Below are 22,478 nucleotides of genomic sequence, written 5' to 3' on the forward strand. Positions count from 1 at the left end.
CCAAAAGAACATGGCTGCTATCTGTGTAAGAGAAAACATAACCATTTAATGATGTGAACAGGTAATATCATGTCTCTCTTGTTTTAATTAGAAGACGCAAAAAGCTCAGGATTTCAATAGTCTCAATGAATTCTCTCATTACAAAAACCAAGGAAACACAGTTGTTGTGAACTAATCAATAGAGAGCCTGCTGGAGTTTAAATAGTCCCAGCATGAAAATTATAGTCTGTGAAGATTAAATTTATTTTCCTGATGACTGAAGTTGGCAATCAACTTAATCAAGTATAAAAATTATGCCATTGCCCATACAAATAACAACATGAAGTGACACAGAAGGTCTGATTCAAATTTTGTTATCTTAAGTTTGCTTCTAGATACTGTTAAATCCTTTATTAAAGTAATCAGAATATTTCAATTTAGGGAGAAGGGGTGGAGCAAGGGGAGGAAACAAAAAAAAACCCCAAAACCATTAAACCCCATTAGGCTCCTCCTAGTGGTACTAAATGGACTCAACATTTTAAGAGTGCTTTCCCCAATCCCCCATTAACTTTTATTCACATTCCAGAATGTAGGGTAAAATACTCATTGATTGCATGCCTTAAGGAGACAAAACCAAGGAATTCAGCGGTCAGGGTTACAGTCCAGACTCCGTTAATCCATTGTATCACAGCTAATGAAAGAAAACCATTGAATATTACAATATTGGGTTGGGAAAAATTTAAAACTTCAAATGCTGTTCTACTCTGATAAAGTAAAAATGGCATGATTTATTCAATCAACCTGAACCTTGTGTGCATTCACTTTCACTATTCCTATACTGTCAAAAGTATTTATGTTTTTACTTCTTCTGTTGGTTCTGTAGAGCCAACACAGTTAAGAGAGAGTGAGCTGGATTATATTCCTTTTTATGGCTCATTAGCAAAATTTATAACCCATCACTCCTGCATAAAACCTCTCAGGAAAACAGGGTTGCACATCTGTAACTGATGGCAGAATTTGGCAGATGTTGAAATGCAAGAAGAGAGGTGACTCTCAGGTCTTTGGTTGAATTGGCAGCAATTAGAATAAACATTTCCTTTGTAAACTGAACTCATTTGCTATGGAAATTACTGAGTGGAGACAAATATTGAACACCACAATACTACTTTTACAAGGTCTGTCCTATACTGAAAAACAAATTTATCCAACACTATTTAGTCATTTCAACATAGTAAAATGTGCTGAAAAAGTAAATGTGCTGAACTGCTACTCCTAATCTGAGACAATCAGCCATTATCGTAACATCAGATTTGTTTCCAGGTGAAATTTCTTCCTGTAAAGTATCTTTTTTTCTGTTTTTTTTTTTTTAAATACTACTACTTCTTCATTCTATGGAATGTGTATTTTCTCCTCCTCTGTATACTTATTGTGTTTGCATTGTCATTTAATGAATGCATTATGATTAGAGCGGTGTGAAACAAAGTCATTTGGATTCAAAGGGTTTCATGCAAATGTTTACTCTGTTTGAGTTTAAAGAGTTTATCCCTTGAGTTTGGCTTTGAGTTTCTGCTTCAAATGAACCTAAAAATTCAAAATGAAATTCAGACAAAGGTCCAGAGCGTTGCCTGGTTTCAGGTCAAAACTACAGAATAGTGCTGACTTCCCACCTCAAACCAAAAACAGTCTAGGTCTGCTCAACAGCATAGACCTAAGACTACTAGGAGGGTCATGAATACGAATGGTGGCAAACCTGGCGAATTGCAGGCTTGTAATAAAACATGAGTTTCCCCTGATTTTGAGTTTCATTACAGAAGGTTGCTGAAATTCTGACATGCCATACACCTGGGTCCACAACATGGAGACTATTCCGTGATCACCTCTACTAAGCTGATGCTTTCATTACATAAACTGAAGCTCACCTTTCAAAGAAACTTTTTCTCTAAAGAGAAAAGAGTAATTTTAAAAGTATTGCAACACTCGCTGTAAAACTGAAATTAGATCCTTAAAAAAAAAAAACCTTGCCGTCTTTCTAAAGCAATATATGAAGAAAGGGATTAGCCTGAAACTTTAGTTGTGTTGCAAAGGCAAAGGTTCCTGTGCTGTGTGCCTCTAGATGACCTGTCCTGCTATAATCCAATGTGCTTTTATCCTGCTTGTACCTGAAAGGCAGACACTATACTTTAAATCCCCCTTTTGACATAGAAGTCCAGTAGCATCTTTTCCTTTCCTTATTGCATTATTTTATCTGCAGAAGTCAGATGAAAATGCTATTAAGAGAAATGTACACAGCTACTGGGATTATTATTTTTTCTTTTTTAATGAATGTGATTTCAGGGAAGTGACTCCCTACCTCTGTTCCTTATTCTCTCTCGTTGGCACTCAAGGAGGAAAAGTAGTTTATTCTTATTTTCAAAGACTCACTGGTCAGTGAGAACATGCTTAATTAACTAAACATCCCTCCTTGCATTTATCCAGAGGAACTGAATATCTTAACCCCCCATTCAGATGCACAAAAAGAAATGATTTTCAAGGTGTTGGTGTTAAACCAGAAAAAAAAAAAAACTATGAAAATTCAGACTTAAAGGGCTCAACAAATACATATGCCAAATTATTTTTTCTTTGTTTCACCAAAATACTATTTAACTATGAAATTCTATATTTCCTTCCCAGTCCCAATCCTGCAGTCTTTATGAACACAAACGCTCAATCACAACAACGGGAATTTGGCCTGTGAACGAACCATAGGAATGGTCCCTTACACGTGGCCATATTTTTCTTTAATAATCAGTTTTTATTCATCTGATTTCTTTGGGTATATTACAGTCCAACAGTGGCACAATTAGCTCTGAAGATGAGTCCCTTCTTATATTTAATGGTCTCAAAGAAGAATTTTAAACCCAATAGCTACATGTTCAAAAAGGAAGGAAGGAAGTTAAATGGCATTTCTAATAACTAAGAATGATTATTATTTTCAAAAAATGAAATTATAATTTTTTTTAATTGAAATCTGTTTCTCTCTTGCTTATTGCTTGTATAGCCTGAAATGCATGAGGAGAAATTCTGGCCCCCTTCTAGCCAACAGATAAACTTTCCTTGGCTGACAGTTTTTTTGTGAAATAACTATGTAAAAGACGATACCCTCTGAGACTTGATTCACTCAGGAGTATGTTGGGGTGGCCTCTGAGACTTTATCCATTCACTAGCCTCCAAGCCATTATCCATCCAGCTCGATGCCAAACTAGTCACTGAGATTTCTTTATTGGCATACAATCAAACTACATTTGAGTTGATCAGACACAAGTGTACCATCCAAAGTTATACAGCAAAGATCTTCCTTTATATACATTTCCACATTACATTGCACTACACATTTTGGGATTGGCTTGGTTACTGTGTAGAAACCAATCCCTGTACAGCATGCTGTATCCACACACTGTCCAAGTATGATTTACTCTTTACCTCATCTTTATGTTCCCAAAATATCTTATCCATTGTTATCTTGCCAATTGGAAATGTTCCGTGGGTGTTCCCTCTTATCTTAGCTAGTACAGACATTCTGTTTCCAGCCTGCAGATCCATTACCACCCTAAACCAGTCTCTTAAGAAATGAGGCCTCACCCATGTCTAATTACTCATGTCAAGCCAGGCCTACACTATACTGGCACTTAGTAGGACCAAATCCATCACTCACCACATGGTATGGTGCACATTGGCTCCTCACCACTTTTGCAGCAGCCACTTTATTCCCTGGTCTGGAATATGGATGACAACTCTGTGCATCCCATTCCACAACCCATACTTGATTGGGAGAATATCACCTTAATGAAAAGCTTTCACTTCATCCTGTTCAAGTTTCTGGAATTTGTTTATAAGGCATGGAGAGAAGCATCCAGGTAAGATACTTTTTATAAGCCAGTAATAACGGTGTCCAGAGAGCAAAACCTAGTAGAAACTTTCTATAAAGAATATTGCATTTATAGCTCGGGAGTGGGAGGGAATGTTATAAGAATAAGTGCTCATCTCAGGTCAGCACATCAAATATTCTGTTCCCACTGATGTAAGTGGGAGCTCACACATGCAGGGAGAGCATAATATTGGAGCGGAGATGTTTGGTGTGGACATGAGAGGAGAAGATTGCCTTCTCATCGTGCAAACCATTGAAAGTGAGGCTGACCTGTAAACATTTGGATCCACAGAAGACCGCAAACAGTGGGTTTTCAGAATAGGGATTTTGCTTTAGATCCATCTGCACTTGATTTATGTTTTCTTTCCAGTCACAGGCATTAAATTACCAGACTTCTGGAGCAAATTATTACTCAATAACTGATCTCGTTATAATAAAAATACAATTTTTTGATGGGGGGGGGGGATCTGCTGTAGATACATGGAGTCAGAGTTTAAGGCCAGAGGAGTCCACTAGATCATCTAGTTTGCCCTCCTATATATCACAGGCCACCAACACTACCCAGCACCCACACACTGAACCGAAAGCCACAGCTTTAAAGTACGATATAAAGAAGAGGTGACTAACCCTCTGTATATACCATTAGCTCAGCAAGCTAAGAAGAGACAGCAGGTTTTAAGGAATCCAGTTTGTCCAACAAATTAAAGATTTTAAAAATCTAACTTGTTACACTATTTACCGCGATCAGAACTGGGAAAATGAAACTAAATGAGGTTGGAAACTATCACAAACATTTGTTTTCAGGAATACCATTGGTGAGTCAAAAGAAGGCCTTTATAAATCCCAAGTATGAACACAAGCAGCAGCAAATGAGCAATGGAAATGCTCGTCTCTCAAAACTGCTTTTTGGATAATTTCTAATCTCTCTATAATTAAACAATAATGCATTTTTAAATACTTTTAAAATGGTGTGTGTTATAAATATGTTCAGTATGACATCGAAATTTTGCTCAAAAATAGCAGTTTAAGTGGAAATGGAAAACCTGTGAAAGGTCAGTTTTTCCATGAGATTACATGAATTTTGTAAAATCCAACAAAAGGCAGAAATCACAAACTGAGATTGGCTAATTTCTCATTAAATATTTTGCATAATTCTAGAATGTGAAATTAAAGTGTAAACAAAAAAATTGCAAATCTGAATTAAACTGGTAATTGGATTTTTCACCTCTTTGCAAGCATCTTGGTTGTAGCTTTGGTAGTGAATCTAAGGTAACTGTTCTCTCATAATAGTAAGAGGGTGTTATTGTAGGCATGTCAATGGAGAAAGACAGTAAATGGACAAGTCTTCTTTATCTTATCTACCATATTTTAGAAAACACTTTTCAAAATGAAAAGGCCCTTTTGCTAGAAAGACAAGAACACACACACACACAATGGCTTGCCCTGCACGTGTAAGTCTGATGTAGAAGGTACAAGGACATCTCTTTTCCTCTCTCTCCGCACTCCCAGTATATCAGTAGAGGAAGCAGCTGTAATACGGCTATAATCAATATGGCTTGTAAGCAGTGGGCACTAATAGTGCTGCCTGCAGTACTTACCACAACAGAAGTAATAGTTTGACTTTCAGAATGGCCAAAGAGTCCGTTTGCACATGCGTCTGTTCCAGTATCAGGTTATATCTACACTTAAAACGTTATAGCAGCAGCACTACTGTCGCACTTCAGTGTAGACACGCACTATAGTGACAGGAGGAGTTCTCCTGTCCCTGTAGGTAATCCACCTCTCCAAGAGGCAGTAGCTAAGTAAATGAAGGAATTCTTCTGTCAGCCTAGCGCTGCCTATGCTGCGGGATAGGGTGGTCTAGCTACGTCTCTCCGGGGCGTGGACGTAGCTATGCCGATGTAAGTTTTCAGTGCAGACCAGCCTTTAGTGACCAAATACTGCTACCATTTAAGAGTTCTCAGCAACACTAGGCAAGAGTTTAGGACAATGATTGATGAATTCATCGATCCATTTGATCACCCAGGATGGAATTTTAAGTAGTCAAAATGGAATGTGGGCCAGACGCAAGTATCAGCATTCCTTCTCTCACAAAAAGTTCTCTGGGCTCTTTAATAAGCACAAATGGCTCTGACTTGGACTTTTACATCTCAACCAAAATACATCAGTATTGTGCATGCCTTCTATATTATATTACAGCGTTGAAAGCAAATCACAGTATCACTTACAGTTGTGACAGGTGGCACCACTGTATCCAGTTCCATCACAAGTACATTTGAAGCTGTCCCATGTTTGGGAGCATTTTCCACCATGTTCACAGTGATTGGGCACGCACCTGGCAGGACAAGAGACAAAGAGAAAAACAAAAACAAATAAACAACAAGATTTATGAATGGCCAAATTTTGAGCTGTCAAGTAATACATCATATCAATACCAGTTTGCCCTACACGCATAATTAATCCTTGTTGTTTTAGGTAGATTAACAGAATTCATGACAAACTGTGCCAATCACACAAAAGATGATGTATCACAGCCTTGCTGTGGCCCCTTTTCAAACAAACAGTAGAAAAGGAAGACAATGGTGGGATATATTCACTCATCATAAATTAAGTTTTTAAAGGCCATGAATGACTAGTACCAGAATCAGAATGACATCACAAGCCATGGATCTTTCTGTTGTACAGGTGATGCCATGCCCCATGGATTCAAGACCCACAAGTCACTGAAAGTTAGAAAAGAATGGCAGTGAGATTCTATTAATCTTTGTCCTGCCCACCATGGGATAAGACGGAGGCAGCTTGCCTGTTGGCTGAGATGGAAGTTACTAACTCTGCATTATTAAAACAAACCAGGTGCTGTGAACTTCAGAATAAAAGCTTTAACAGGCTTTAATTTACTTGTGGCAAGCGTAATTCACCTTTACCCCACCTGCTCTCCCACTCCAGCTAAATTATTGTAAGAGAGCTGAGGAAATGAAAAAGAAAAGGTGGAATGGAAATGAATGAAAAATAGGGGAAATTATATCAGAACATACATTTATTATTTGAAACAGCCACAAAATGCAATTTCAAAGATTTGAGTTTGACCAGTCTTTTCTATCAAAGATTCATTTAAATAGGAATTATCATAATACTTTAGCTTTTTGAAACTATTACTTGTCTCTTCTTGGAGTATGCTTTGAAATCTCATTTCAAAGAACCATTTTTCTATTTATTAAATTTCTTTTCAGCCAGTCTCAGGACAGACTCTGTGCTTTCTGATCAAGTGTTAAAGGAATTTTCCTTTCATGTTGAATTTGTCCAAATAATAATAATATTTATGAACTACACTTCTGCATTTGTACATTAAGGAAAGATTAATAGACCTCCTACCAACTAACAAATGGAAATATTTTCTGGAAATATAGTACAAATTAAACTATAGTTATCACCAGGATAATTTTGAAATTAACAGCATCCCTGTAATAGCTAACACTAGCCTCTTTGTTAATACCCATAGTACACCTTAATACATAATGGTCTATCTGACAAATAATTCTGGAATTATTAATTTGGGAATTTTCCTTCTCTCCCACACTATTATGTGCACGCATCACTTCGATTTTACAGGGATGTTGCATATGTATCCAAGAGAAAAATATTTTTGACAAAAACACACTTGGCCATAGTGCAGTTCACCTCCATCTTCAAAATTGTTATTGTTTATACACACAGAGTAAAAGCTTTTTAAGAAAATGTACTATACGATCTGCCTACATTCTCTATTATACAACCGTGAATGAGATGTGTCACTTAAATGTTAGAGAATTACAAGAGACTAATAAAAAACATGCTTAAAGAAATCATCTTTTGAATGAAAAGCTAAAACATTTTTATACATTTTAATATTAGGGTACAGTATCCTGTAGGGGTCTGCGATAGTAACAGCAAATTTCCAATTATTTGGAAATTTTCAATTTTCTATGAATCTATGCATGGCTGGTGTTTTGATGACACTTTAAAAGTAGTTCTATTGACATAAGTCTGACCCACACTTCTGTACATCTAGGCAAGGCCTTAATTCTGAATGTAATTTTCTGTGTTTTTAAACCTTGTCAGCTATATTTAGATTTTATTTTCATAATCACTTTGTGGTTTCATAAATACTGAAACCCTAAATTCATATCTTGCAATATATTTGGTAAATTACTTTCTTCTCCAAAACCATTTCATGTGTCACTTTGGATGTATTTCCTTCCTTAATTCTATTTGAAAATAGATTTGCTTTAAAACAATTTCCCACTGACAAAAAAAAAAAAATTCTACATTAATTTGGACAGATATTTACATGAAATCTCAATAATAATGCCAATATCCAATTTTGCATTTTACTACTATATAACTTACTTTTATAGCAGTAGAAGTAGCAATGCTAATCTTGTATTGGTAAGTTAGCAAATATAATTCATGTAAATATGAAAATCAATATAGATATTTATTGACACCATCTACCTGAGCACACTTTTTTATTTTATTTATTTATTTATTTATTTATATAATTGATTAAAAGTTTTAAGTCAAATGTATCCAATAAACCACAACTCCCTATTGTTAGTTTTTTGTGTCTTGTAAGAGAGCTAGCTTAACTCAACTTCCTCTGGAATATTTTTTTTAAATCAACATTTTTGCTTTATTTATACTAATTTGACATAGTTCAGGGTGGAAATTGATTCGAACTATAGGGAATTTTAAGTGGGCAGAATGTAATAACTTCAATATTATTTGGTGAGGACACCAAGATAAATATTTACTGTGAGGCAAATCCACAGCCAGACCAGGGCTGTGCCCACTGGCTCCCTTTGAGGAGCAGTGGGAACTGTCTGGGGTTCTCTGCTCGGTGTCCTCCACTGGATCCCTGCTTTTGACCCTCACTCCTGTATCTGTTTTTTCATTAGTTATCCTCCACATTTACTTGAGACCTGGGTCCAGTAGCTCCTCCTCTTAGGCTGCAGAGAAGGGCCTTTAGATGTGAGCGGGTGAGATTCTCAATAGTGCCGTGACTCGCCACTCCAACAGAGCCTGCAGTGACTCTTCACTCAGGCACGCAGCAGCAACTCAGCTGCACTGACTCAGCCTGTAAGCAGAGCCTGCAGTGACTTCGCCCTCAGGTATGCTGCAGGGCCCGAGTCAAATGACTCCCAGGCACACTTATTTCATTGACCCTGCTAAAGCTGCAAGTTAACCAGGATCCCTCCTACTGCCTCCTGCAGTGTTACAAAATCCCTAGACTTCCAACCTGCCCTCTATCCTGTCCCTGCTCCAGGCCACTTCAGCCTTGTCTGTGCCCTCCTGCAACCTTTCTCCAACCCTGCATCCCCTGCTGACCCCTGACTTGTATGGGGAGATTTTGGCAAACCAGTAAAGTGCCTGAAACCACTATTGCTTATTGCTAAAAGCAGCCAAGTCAGCAGGCCGTAAAGTGGCCATGCAGCAGATTTAGCTTAACCAGGGGAGGGGGTTTTGTGTGCCACAAAAATGGCAGCTTGACCCCATGTCCTTCCTGATAAGAATTGTGTTGAAATTGCTGATACATGCATTTTAGGGACCTCAAGGCTGCAAACTCTGGGGAAAACCCACACCTGGTTAATCAATAATCAGAAGGAAACCTCTTGCTGACCATTGAAACTGCTTGCTTAACAAGTTTTCTTTAAGGGACATGTCATTGTATTATAAATAAGAGGGAAAAGTTGGAGGTAGTGGGACACTTCGGGACTGGACTCTCCCTCTGGATGCATCTTGTGTTCCCCTTAGGTTACCATTTGTCCGGATTCCCCCGGACATGTCTGGCTTTTTGAGCTAAAAATAGCGTCCGGGGGGAATTTGTAAATGTCCGGACTTCCCCCCCCCCACTTGGTGCCACTTACATGGGGCTCCGACAGCCAGAGAGAGCACGTCCTCCGCCTCCCCTGCAGCAGAAATCACTCCCTCCCTCCCTGCATTCGCAGATCGGCTCCGGCAGTCTGGAGCTCCTCCCCCACTGTTTCCCAGCATGCCAGGACCAACGGCTCAGGCAGTTCCTGAGCAAGTTCACCGAGACATTAGGCGAAGAAAGGCCAACAACAAGGGGGCCAGGGGATTGGAGAAGGGGGAGGGAGGTTTTGGAGGGGGTAGTCAAGAGACGGGGGGAGGGGTCGGGAGTTCGGGGGAGGCTTTCTGGGGGTGTGGCTAAGGTTTTGGGCAGTCAGGGTACAGGTAGGGGTAGGGTCCTGGGAGGCAGTTGGGGGGGGGGTCTTAGGAGGGGGCAGTTAGGGGACGAGGAACAGGGAGGCTTAGGTAGGGGGTGGGGTTCTGGAGGGCAGTTAGGAAAAGGGGTCCCAGGAGGGGGCAGTCAGGGGACAAGGAGCGGGGGGGGGTATTTGGGAGTTCTGGGGGGGGGGCTGTCAGGGGGCAGAGGTGGGGAGAGGGATTGGAGCAGTCAGGGGACAGGGAGCAGAAGGGTTTAGATGGGTTGGGAGTTCTGGGGGGGCTGTCAGGGGGTGGAGAGTGGTTGGATGGGGCGTGGAAATCCCAGGGGTCTGTCTGGGGGTGGGGGTGTGGATAAGGGTTGGGGCAGTCAGGGTACAGGTAGGGGGTAGAGTCCTAGGGGGCCAGTTAGAATGGGGGGAGGGTCCCAGGAGGGGGCAGTCAGGGGGCAAGAAGCGGGGGGAGGGTTGGGGGTTCTGAGGGGGGGAGTGGGAGGGGCAGGGGCAGGGCTAGGGCAGGATGGGGCGGGCTAGGGCAGGACAGGGGCGGGGCTCCTCTCGTCCTCTTTTTTGCTTGCTGAAATATGGTAACCCTAGTTCCCCACCGGCTGCCACTGTGCCACTCGAGAGCCACACTCAGCTTCAGTAATTATCGAGGGTTGTGGGTGTTTTACTAACCTGTTGCGGACGTAAGTGCTTGAGACTAAGTAAAGTTTAGCATTAAGTGAAAGCACTCTTGTGTTGTCCTGTTTGTGCCAGCCATCTATTTCCTGACACCACTTCGCACAGAGTAAAAGTTACCAAGAGCTTTGGGTTGAAAGAACCCCAGGTAACAGACTGACTCCACCCCAGCTTTAACCTTTGGTCCGCAACCAGAATCCAGCTACAATCTTGATTTTTGGCTGGTCTGTAAACTGTCAGTTCTGTCCAGCATGTCCCCAGATCCCAGTTTCAGTGCTGCCCTCACCCTTGTCCTGACTCTATGGCCGGTCCAACCCCCAGGCCTGACTCCTTAGAACCCAGAGCTAGACACTTACGCTGTTGGAAAAAAGTGCTATAAAGTGTATAGAGTAAAATTTTCATAAGCATTTGATCATATGTATATTTGTGCATGGAAATCACCTTGTGTAATTTTGCACACACAATAGAGCAGGGGTAGGCAACCTATGGCACCCATGCCGAAGGCAGCATGCGAGCTGATTTTCAATGGCACTCACACTTCCCAGGTCCTGGCCACCAGTCGGGGGGGCTCTGCATTTTAATTTAATTTTAAATGAAGCTTCTAAAACATTTTAAAAACCTTATTTACTCTACATACAACAATAGTTTAGTTATATATTATAGACTTATAGAAAGAGACCTTCTAAAAATGTTAAAATGTATTACTGGCACTCAAAACTATAAATTTGAGTGAATCAATGAAGACTCGGCACACCATTTCTGAAAGGTTGCTGACCCCTGCAATAGAGTATATACATGCAAGACCCATTTATGCTCTATTTGCACTTTAATTGAATGCACAAATGGATTTTGGATGTCTCTGTTTTATCATCTGGTTGTATACAAACTTGCCAGATTTTAAAATCAGCTTTCTTCTGTTGGCCAGGGGAGTATCCTCACACAACTCCATGATTCAATTTCTTTTTGATATAGACTTATAGTACCCTGGACCTTATGGTTCCTTCGTATCTCCTATATCTGCTAATCTGCTAAAAACACCTCCACAACACTCCCTATGTACACCACTACCTGGGTTCCACTGTGCTAAAATCTGCATCCATGTCTTCTTCTCCTCTTGTCTTGACTATTGCAACTCCATTCTCTCTGGCCTCTCATTTATGAGCTCTCCTGAATCCAGGTCAAAGAAACGTGACCATATCCTCTCCATTTATAAATAAAATCATTGACTGTCCATTCCCTTCAGGACAAAGTTCAATATTACCTCCGTACTGAAACCATCTGTGACAGAGTACCCCATAAGGCTTTATGAGAAGGGGGTGCTTATAAATGTATGTATGACATAACTGGAATATGTTTTGTGCTGCCTGTGCCATGTAATATATTTCCGTAAAGGTTATGGTCTACTATATCTATTCATCCTATTTGTACATATATATCATTTTCTACTTGAGGTTAAGAATATGGGCTGTATGCTTGCTTGGTTTCTAAGTAAGCTTTGGGAGGCATTTGGTCAGCTTCTTTAGGAAGGAATTCGCCAGGTTAAGTACCTGATCAGGAAACATTTGGAGAACAATGCATCTTGGAATGCTCCAATCCACATAAGAAGTCTTCCTGGAGACATGCAAGATACCATGTGGACAATGGCTTCGGCCTGTAAAGACTGAGTCATGCAGGGACATGTGACTTGCCCAGGTGACTCCAGAACTCCATCTTGAAGCTGGACTTTGCATAGGAGGAAAGAAGGGGGTCTCTACCCACAAGAGAGAGTCTATTTAAACCCGTGGGAGACCCCTCCATTTTGTCTTCAGCTGGCTAAGGAAGGAGCCTCTCCACCCCCCCCAGGATACTTGAAGGGAACTGGAACAAAGGACAGTAACTACAGGGGGTGTGAGTGATTGCTGGATCCAGGCTAAAAGGAGATTAGCCTGTAAAAGGGAGCATTCTGGAACTGGTGAGGAACTTATCTGCATTTAGTTTGATTAGACATAGATTTGCGCATTTCATTTTATTTTACTTGGTGACTTACTTTGTTCTGTCTGTTACTACTTGGAACCACTTAAATCCTACTGTCTGTATTTAATAAAATCACTTTTTATTTAGTAATTTACTCAGAGTATGTATTAATACCTGGGGGAGCAAAAAGCTGTGCATCTCTCTCTATCAGTGTTATAGAGGGCGAACAATTTATGAGTTTACTCTGCATAAGCTTTATGCAGGGTAAAACGGATTTATTTGGGTTTAGACCCCATTGGGAGTTGGGCATCTGAGTGCTAAAGACAAGCACACTTCTGTAAGCTGTTTTCAGGTAAACTTGCAGCTTTGGGGCAAGTGATTCAGACCCTGGGTCTCTGTTGGAGCAGACTGAAGTGTCTGGCTCAGCAAGACAGGGTGCTGGAGTCCTGAGCTGGCAGGGAAAACAGGAACAGGGGTAGTCTTGGTACATTGGGTGGCAGCTCCCAAGGGGGTTTCTGTGATCCAACCCGTCACACCATCTTGGACTTTTCTGCAAACTACCACATGGACATTTTTATCTTTTTTTTCTACTTTGCCTGCACTTGTTTAGCACTGGGCCACTTCTGCTTCTTCACACACACTTGTCAATTTTGTGTAAGTAAAGTTCCTGCCATTTGTGACAGTTTCTTGTATCTGTCACTTAACTAGTTTCTCCATGTATTTTCACACCTAACATGAAAGCACATGCTTTTTGCCTTTCCTTATATGGTATGTTTAATTTCTCTGTATCCTATATTTTTATTTGAAATATGTGATTTTGTTATTTAAACTCAAGGTAGATGAGGTAATCTCTTTTACTGGACCAACTTCGGTTGGTGAGAGAGAACATAAGAATAGCCATACTGGGTCAGACCAACGGTCTTCCAACAGTGGCTCATGCCAAGTACTTCAGAGGGAATGAACATTACAGATAATCATCAAGTGATCCATCTTGTCCCCCTTTCCCAGCTTCTGGCGAACAGAGGCTAGGGACACCATCCTTGCCCATCTTGGCTAATAGCGATTGATGGACCTATCCTCCATGAATTTATCTAATTCTTTTTAAATGCTTTTATAGTTTTGGCCTTCACAACATCCTCTGGCAAAGAGTTCCACAGGTTGACTGTGCATTGTGTGACGAAATACTTCCTTTTGTTTGTTTTAAATCTGCTGCCTATTAATTTCATTTGGCGACCCCTAGTTCTTGTGTATGAGAAAGAGTAAACAACACTTCTTTATTTACTTTCTCCATTCCAGTCATGATTCTGTAGACCTCTAACATATCCACCCTTAATTGTCTCTTTTCCAAGCTGAAAAGTCCTAGTCTTATTAATCTCCCCTCATATGGAAACTGTTCCATACCCCTAATCATTTTTGTTGTCCTTTTCTGTACCTTTTCCAATTCCAAATATCTTTTTTGAGATGGGGCAATCATATCTGCACACAGTATTCAAGATGTGGGTATATCATGGATTTATATAGAGGTAATATGATATTTTGTCTTATTATCTATCCCTTTCCTAACGATTCCCAACATTAACTGTTTTGACTGTCAGTGCACACTGACTGGATGTTTTAAGAGAATTATCCACAATGACTCCAAGATCTCTTTCTTGAGTGGCAACAACTAATCTAGACCCCATCATTTTATATGTATATTTTGGATTATGTTTTCCAATGTGCATTACCTTGCATTTATCAATATTGAACATCTTCTGCCATTTTGTTGCCCAGTCACTCAGTTTTCTGAGATCCCTTTTCACAGTCTGCTTTGGACTTAACTATCTTGAGTAGTTTTGTTTCATCTACTAATTTTGCAACCTCGCCGTTTACCCCTTTTCCCACATCATTTATGAATATCATGAACAGTCCTGTTCCCAGCACAGACCCCTGGAGTGCACCACTATTTACTTCTCTCCATGCTGAAAACTGACCATTTATTCCTACCCTTTGTTTCCTATCTTTTAACCAGTTACCAATCCATGAGAGGACCTTCCCTGTTATCCCATGACAGCTTAGTTTCCTTAAGAGCTTTCGGTGAGGGACTTTGTCAAAGGCTTTCTGAAAAACTAAGTACACTATATCCACTGGATCCCCCTTGCCCATATGCTTGTTGACCCTCTCAAAGAATTCTAGTAAATTGGTGAGGCATGATTTCCTTTTACAAAAACTATGTTGACTCTTCCCTAACCTATCATGTTCATCTATGTGTCTGATAATTCTGTTCTTTACTATAGTTTCAATCACTTTGCTCGGTACTGAAGTTAGGCTTACAAGCATGTAATTGTCAGGATGCTTCTGGAAACGTTTTTAAAAATTGGTGTCACATTAGCTATCCTCCCGTCATCTGGTACAGAATCTGATTTAAATGATAGGTTACAGACTACAGTTATCAGGGTAGCAGCCGTGTTAGTCTGTATCCTCAAAAAGAACAGGAGTACTTGTGGCACCTTAGAAACTAACAAATTTATTAGAGCATAAGCTTTCGTGGGCTACAACCCACTTCTTCGGATGCATATGACTACAGTTAGTAGTTCTGCAATTTCACATTTGAGTTCCTTCAGAACTTTTGGGTGAATACCATCTGGTCCCGGTGACTTATTACTGTTTAGTTTATCAATTTGTTCCAAAACCCCTCCTCTACTGACACCTCAATCTGAAACAATTCCTCAGATTTGTCACCTAAAAAGAATGGCTCAGGTTTGGGAATCTCCCTCACATCCTTAGCCATGAAGACCGATGAAAAGAATTCACTTAGTTTCTCCGTAACGGCCTTATTGTCTTTGAATGTTCCACAGGTTGTTTAGCAAGCTCCCTGCTTCCGATGTACTTAAACATTTTTTTTTTTTGCTATTACTTTTTGAGTCTTTGTCTAGCTGTTCTTCAGATTCTTTTTTGGCCTTCCTAATTATATTTTTACACTTCACTTGTCAGATTTTATGTTCCATTATACTTTCCTCAATAGGATTTAACTTCTACTTCTTAAGGGATGCCTTTTTGCCTATCACTGCTTCTTTTACTTTGTTGTTTAGCCCTGGGGGGCAATTTTTTGGTCCTCTTACAGTGTTTTTTAATTTGAAGTATACATTTAATTTGAGCCTTTATAATGGTGTCTCTAAAAAGTTTCCATGCAGCTTGCAGAGATTTCATTTTTGGCACTGTACCTTTTAATTTCTGTTTAACTAGCTTTCTCACTTTTGTGTAGTTGCACTTTCTGAACTTAAATGCTACTGTGGTGTTTCCCCCCACGAGGATGTTAAATTTAATTATATTATGGTTACTATTACCAAGCAATTCAGCTATATTCACCTCTTGGACAAGATCCACCTCTGGGATCCACTTAGGACTAAATCAAGAATTGCCTCTCCACTTGTGGGTTCCAGGACTAGTTGTTCCAAGAAGCAGTCATTTAAAGTGTTAAGAAACTTTATCTCTGCATCCCGTCCTGAGGTGACATATATCCAATCAATATGGGGATAGTTGAAATCCCCCATTATTATTGAGTTTTCTATTTTTATAGCCTCTCTAAACTCCCTGAGCATTTCACAGTCACTATCACCATGCTGGTCAGATGGTCGGTAGTATTATCCCTATTGCTATGTTCTTATTATTCAAGCATGGGATTACTATCCATAGAGATTCTATGGTACAATTTGTTTCATTTAAGATTATTACTTCACTTGATTCTACACTTTCTTTCACATATAGTGCCACTACCCCACCAGCGCAACCCTGTTCTGTCTTTCTGATATATTTTGTACCCTGGTATTATTGTGTCCCATTGATTATCCTCTTTCCACCAAGTGTCTGTGATGCCTATTATATTGATATCCTCATTTAATACGAGACAAGCTTTCAAGCTTACACAGAGCTCTTCTTCAGGCCTGGGAAACTTACACAGTGTCACAGCTAGATACAAGATGGAAAAGATTGTTTAGCACAAGTAGTTAACACATATTTCAAAGGACCATGCAAGCATCATCAAGTCTAGTTCAAGGTCTCAGTATTATCCTCAAGGAGCTGAATAACCTGGGTCCCAGATATCTAATAGACTACCTAAGGCTCCAGGACAAGGGTGGATTGACTACTCTTCTCCTCAGGCAAAATGGAACTTTCTACGTAAGGGTAAAGTTAATCCTTGTTGAAGATAGGGCATTCTCGGGGGACTGGTCCCAGATGATAGAAGGAATTCCCACAGGGAGAAAAGGATCATCACAAATTTCACCCACTTCTGCTTCAAGTACCAGGTTCACTTCTTTGGTCTTGCCTTCTCTAACATAAACACTGTGGTGTGTGCATATTTTTAAAAAATAAAATGATTAGCCCCCAATAACACAAACCAACAAACACCTCTACCAAAACCAAAACATTTCACTGAACATCCCACATGTAGAATTGTGATAGGATAAGACAAAGAAAAAATCACATATGACAGATGTTAGTCTCGTTGCTTATTGCACTGCTGAAAAGCACTCAGATACTACAATATAGAATAGAGCAGAACATTAAGGGATAGTCGTATATGAAAAATGCTATACAAAATAACACTGTGTTGAGTTATTCTTAACATGGAATTCAATCTTTTCTTTCTCATCTTCAAAGCTTTAACTAATCTTGTGCCTGCTTATGTCTCAGCAGTGATTTCCTCTTACTCTTCCTTTAGCTCCTTCTAATCCTTTCCTTACTGGTTCCTTCATCCCTTTCTCTATTTCATATCTATTAAGCTGCCCATTATGGTTTCAGTGGATTTCCAGATCTTTTTCCCCAGTTGTCCTCTCGTGCCTCCTTCAAATGTCTTTAAATCCATTACTTCCATTAACCCTTCTGGCATGGATCTCCACACCTTTCCTTATATCAACTGTCTTACATTTTGCCTTGTTTGTCTTTGTATAAAGAACTATCTTATTATATGCATTATAAACATACTGATGATATTTTATGTTTATCACCACAGAGAAATTTTTCGTTGAATGTTAAAGTTACAGCTAAGTAGTCAAAAGTCATTACATGAAAAGATTAGGGTTACATTCACAATCTTAATTCTGACCCTTATGAATTTGCATTATGATACAGTAACAAAATGGATAAGAATGTTCCCACTGTCCTTTTGTAGCATACGTGCAAAAGGGCTGAGGGAGTGCTTCTGCACATATTTCACTACAGATTACATAGCTAGATTACCCATGCATGTATGTGCAGTAAATTCTCCTTAGAATTAATGTTACTTGCTTAGGAAATAGTAACATAAATTATGGAAGAAATACTGCAGGAGTTTGGAAAAAATACCATAGGACTTTGTTACTTTGAACAGAAGTTTTATATGATAATATAACCTAATTTTGTCTTTGTCTGTCTGTGTCTTTAGTATTCTTAGCATTGTGTGATCGTATCTTCTTTCATCTTCATTCATTTAACAAAGCCTAAATAAGTTATTACAGGATTGGACTGAATGTTACCTTATTGGATGAAGGAGGGATATCCAAGGTGGAACTGACCTGTGGTATGTGTATGGTCCTTTGAAAACAGAGGAACCTGGATTTTATGTGATAGTACAATGAAAGGGGCCTAAAAGCACAGGGCGCTGCTTCTTTGGTGTGAAGAGGGACTGGAGTTTCCACTGGGACTGGTTAACTTCTATGTTAAGACTGGCAAAAGCCTATGGAATTAATAAGCAGTGTGGTTAGTTGATGTGTCTCAGGAGTTAGAGTCGCAGCTGGCACTGGGTTAATTTCCCTGTTAGTGAACAGTCTACCCTGAAGTGAAACCCATGGTCTTATGATAGTAAGGGGCATGATAAGCCCCATTCAAACAAAATGCACCTTAATGCAGCCAAATGCAAAGTTATACATCTAGGAACAAAGAATGCAGGCCATACCTACAGGGGACAGTATCCTGGAAAGAAATCCTGGAAGGATTTAGGGATCAAAACAAGCAACTCAATATGAGCTCCTAGAGTGATACAAAGCAACAGAGGGTACTGTGGCACCTTTAAGACTAACAGAAGTATTGGGAGCATAAGCTTTCGTGGGTAAGAACCTCACTTCTTCAGATGCAAGTGGTTCTTACCCACGAAAGCTTATGCTCCCAATACTTCTGTTAGTCTTAAAGGTGCCACAGGACCCTTAGTTGCTTTTTACAGATTCAGACTAACATGGCTACCCCTCTGATACTAGAGTGATACAGTGGCAAAAAGGGCTCATGCAATCTTTGGATGCATAAGCATGTGTGTTGTCAGAACAGAGGTGAATTTACCTCTGTATATGGCATTGGTGAGATTGATACTAGAATACTGTGTACCGTCCTGGTGTCCACATTTTAAAAAAGGATGTTTTAAAAATGGTCTTGGGTGCAAAAATGAGCCATAAACTTGATTCAAGGGTTGGAGCAAATGCCTTAAAGTGAAAGACTTAAAGCACTCTATCTGTTTAGCTTATCAAAAAGAAGATTGAGACCTGACTTGATCACAGTGTGTAAGTACTTTCACAGGGAGAAAATACTAGATACTCAAGAGCTCTTGAATCTAGCTGAGAAAGGTATAACAAGAACCAATGGCTGGAAGCTGAATCCAGACACATTTAAACTGAAAATAAGACACTTTTTTTTTTCCAGTGAGGAACAAACTATCGAGGGAAATGCTGGATTCTCCATCTCTTGATGTCTTCCAATCAAGACTGGATTCCTTTCTGGAAGATATACTTTAGCCAAACACAAGATATTGGGCATAATATAGGGTGAAACTTAAGGGCCTGTAATATACAGGAAGTCAGGCTAGGTTATCTAATGGTCCTTTCTGTCTTAAACACTACAAAGCTGTGAACTACAGATTATCATCAGTGGTAGATCCCACACTTCACAACTTATTCTTTCTTCTTATGCCCTTACCTGATACTGCTTCCTCCACCATGTTTGCAACGCACCATTAATCTGTGGACTCGAGTTTCCAATAAATCTAAAAGGGTGATCTGGGGTACCTTGCGTAATAGTTTACACCTGTGCAAAGCAAGTGCAAATGGGTGTAAAATTCTACCATTTTGTGGTAATATTTCACATCCTTGTTGCACAGGTGTAACTGACTGTAGAAGAAGCCAGGCAGTGGTAGATTAGCCCCTTAAAGTCTATGATACAATATATATGAGAGCAAATTTAAAAGGATAATAAAAGATAATGCTTTTAACTTCTAAATCACCTTTCATCTGAGGATTTGAAAACACCTTGCAAACATGAATTAGGACTACCTTTATAAGGTAAGCACTATTAGATCCATTTTACTGATTGGTACGCTGATGGTCACAGAGTTTCATAGCTTGCTCCAAGTAAAACAGTTCACTAGTGGCAGACCCAGGAAAATAGCCCACAATAGTCCCTGGTTCTAGACAGCACCCCTGTCTGTAGTGAACAGCTCTTCAGAAAGCATGGAGAATATGTATAAGCAGTAACAGAAACAAGTAGTACTGAACCACAGACTGATCAGATGATTCTAAGGAGCCTCATCATAGCTGACAATAGACTACAATTATCTGCTCCTGTCAGACAAATTAGAGGAAAAATAGCTGATCTGACAATTTAGACAAACTCTCAGTTCTTACAATTTAACAAGTGTTTAATGTGACTTTGAACTTCTCAACAATAAGACTATCATCCCGTATTCAAGGCAACACATTCAAAAGGCAGATGGGGCAGATTGTAAAATTAATTCAGGTTCACAATAATACCCAGACTAGTTCGATTTGCTGCTGACTTCTAACCTGATCTTGCACAGATGCATATAATTAAATGATGGTGGCATTAACAGATCCTTAGTGAATCAAAGAGAACACAGTTTCTTATTTATTACCAGTGTGTGGACTTCCCATTTCTTTGGAGCATGTTATCAAGCTTGTTTTATCGTACAGGTTAAAAACCACAAACTGCCTAGCAGTTTTAACCAGTGTGATTTACAGAGAGAAATCAGTATTAAAATATTCAGTGACATTTCGTTAAGCAAAGTTCCTTTAGGGCACATTCATAGAAAAGGCTGCCAAACTGTTATGAGTGTTATCTCCAGAACAATAAGGTGCTGTTACAGACTGTTTGCAAGAGAAGGATTAATGAAAAACTGATGCAATTAAAAAGAAAAAAGGCAAAGAAAAAAAAAAGCAATAGTTAACTCATTTGGACTAAGTTGTCCTTTTGGCTTTGTTCAAATTCAGGAAACCCAGTAATTTTTTGCTTGTATGCAATAATACATGCTAGTCTATCTATGTACCTTTCAAGGCATTTAAAAAATTATCTGTTTAACAATAAAATATACTGTGTATACATAACCCTATACAGGTACACTATATAATAACAAATCAATAAAAGCAGTTAATTAAGCATGAGTAAAGACAAAGGCTTTGCACCATGACCTTTTGGTGAACAAGCTCCGGGCTAGAGCTTCAGCTGGTGTAAATCACTGTAGATCCGCTGAAGTCAATGGAGCGTCACTGATTTATACCAGGAGAAGGTCTGGCCCCAGGCTTTATGACAACAAAAGGGAAAATGAATGTGAATGAAGGGTCTCTACCAAAAATCATCTGGTACGAGCCACTACGTATTTAAAGATAGAGGCTATTAATTTGAGTGCCCCAGCTGATGTCTACTGCAATGGCGGTAAATACTGGTCTGTCAGACAGATGTTCTCCTAAAATAGTCAAGACCCAAGCCACACACATTTTTGTACATCAGTGTTGATATCTAAACTACACCCAGAAATGAACAAATAGGAAGCCAGTGAAATGACTGGAGCGCTTGAGTAACTTGAAAGTCAGTGGGACTTGGGCTTCTAAGTCACTTTTGAAAAATGATATTTAGGCTCCTAAGTCACTTAGGTCTTGCAACACTGAGCAGAACCATGCCTAAATATATTTACAAACCTGGGCCCAATTAAATAAGGATAACACCATGAAGTAGGTGGACTGCTGTTTTCTGCAGGTCCAATAAGTCTTCAAGGGCAGCCCCATCTACAGCATGTTGTGGGGATCACAAAAATCATAGGTAACTGTAGCAGATGCAGGTGAAAACATGTGTTTTTGTCCATCAATGACAAATTCTTTAAGAGCAGCCAGGTGTCTAAAACCCTTTTAAAAAGTGGAAGGGACCAAACTCACTACACTTCCAAGGTCAGGATTCCAGCTGATACCAAAGTTGCACCTACACAGTATTTTCAATAATCTTCCCCTAAAAATAAAATTTAAAGACAGAGCAGTAACTGGTGAGATGTCAGATTGCCAAAACAAGGCATAGGTTCTGAAGCAGGGCCTAAATCTGAAGTTTCTACCTATCTCGAGAGATAAGCCATTGGAAACTGCAAACTGAGAACTTTAGGTTCAATATTTCTATTTTGATTTACACAATTTATGTATTTCTAAGACATCTCTCATCTGGACTTGAACTTAAGCAATCTGAAATTCAGTGAAACTGTAAGAAAATTGGTGTAATTAGTTAATGACACGTTTTAACATAATGGCCTATTGTACTTTGATCAGATGTCTATCCATAATTTAGGAACAGGTTTTTTTTTTTTTTTTTTTTTTTATACAGATGTATCTTTATATATTTTTCTCTTTTCCTGTTTATGTTGCCATGGTATCTGTTCATTGCTCATTTACACTACTGTACAGTATTGGACAATACCCTGTAATATTACGTGGCATAGTAACAGGGTCTATTGGTATCCCTTG

The 22,478-nt window shown here is 39.4% G+C and overlaps 1 protein-coding gene across 1 annotated transcript in view; it reads right to left on the minus strand.

Annotated features, from left to right (window-relative positions):
• CNTNAP2 (contactin associated protein 2) overlaps window positions 1-22,478 on the minus strand; it is a 1,643,672-nt gene that overhangs the window by 493,406 nt on the left and 1,127,788 nt on the right. The window contains exon 11 of the mRNA XM_054019209.1: window positions 6,112-6,218. Within this exon, the coding sequence (XP_053875184.1) occupies window positions 6,112-6,218 (107 nt within the window). The remainder of the gene's footprint in view (window positions 1-6,111; window positions 6,219-22,478) is intronic.

This window comes from Malaclemys terrapin, chromosome 2 (assembly GCF_027887155.1).
Source record: "Malaclemys terrapin pileata isolate rMalTer1 chromosome 2, rMalTer1.hap1, whole genome shotgun sequence".
NCBI lineage: Eukaryota > Metazoa > Chordata > Testudines > Emydidae > Malaclemys > Malaclemys terrapin.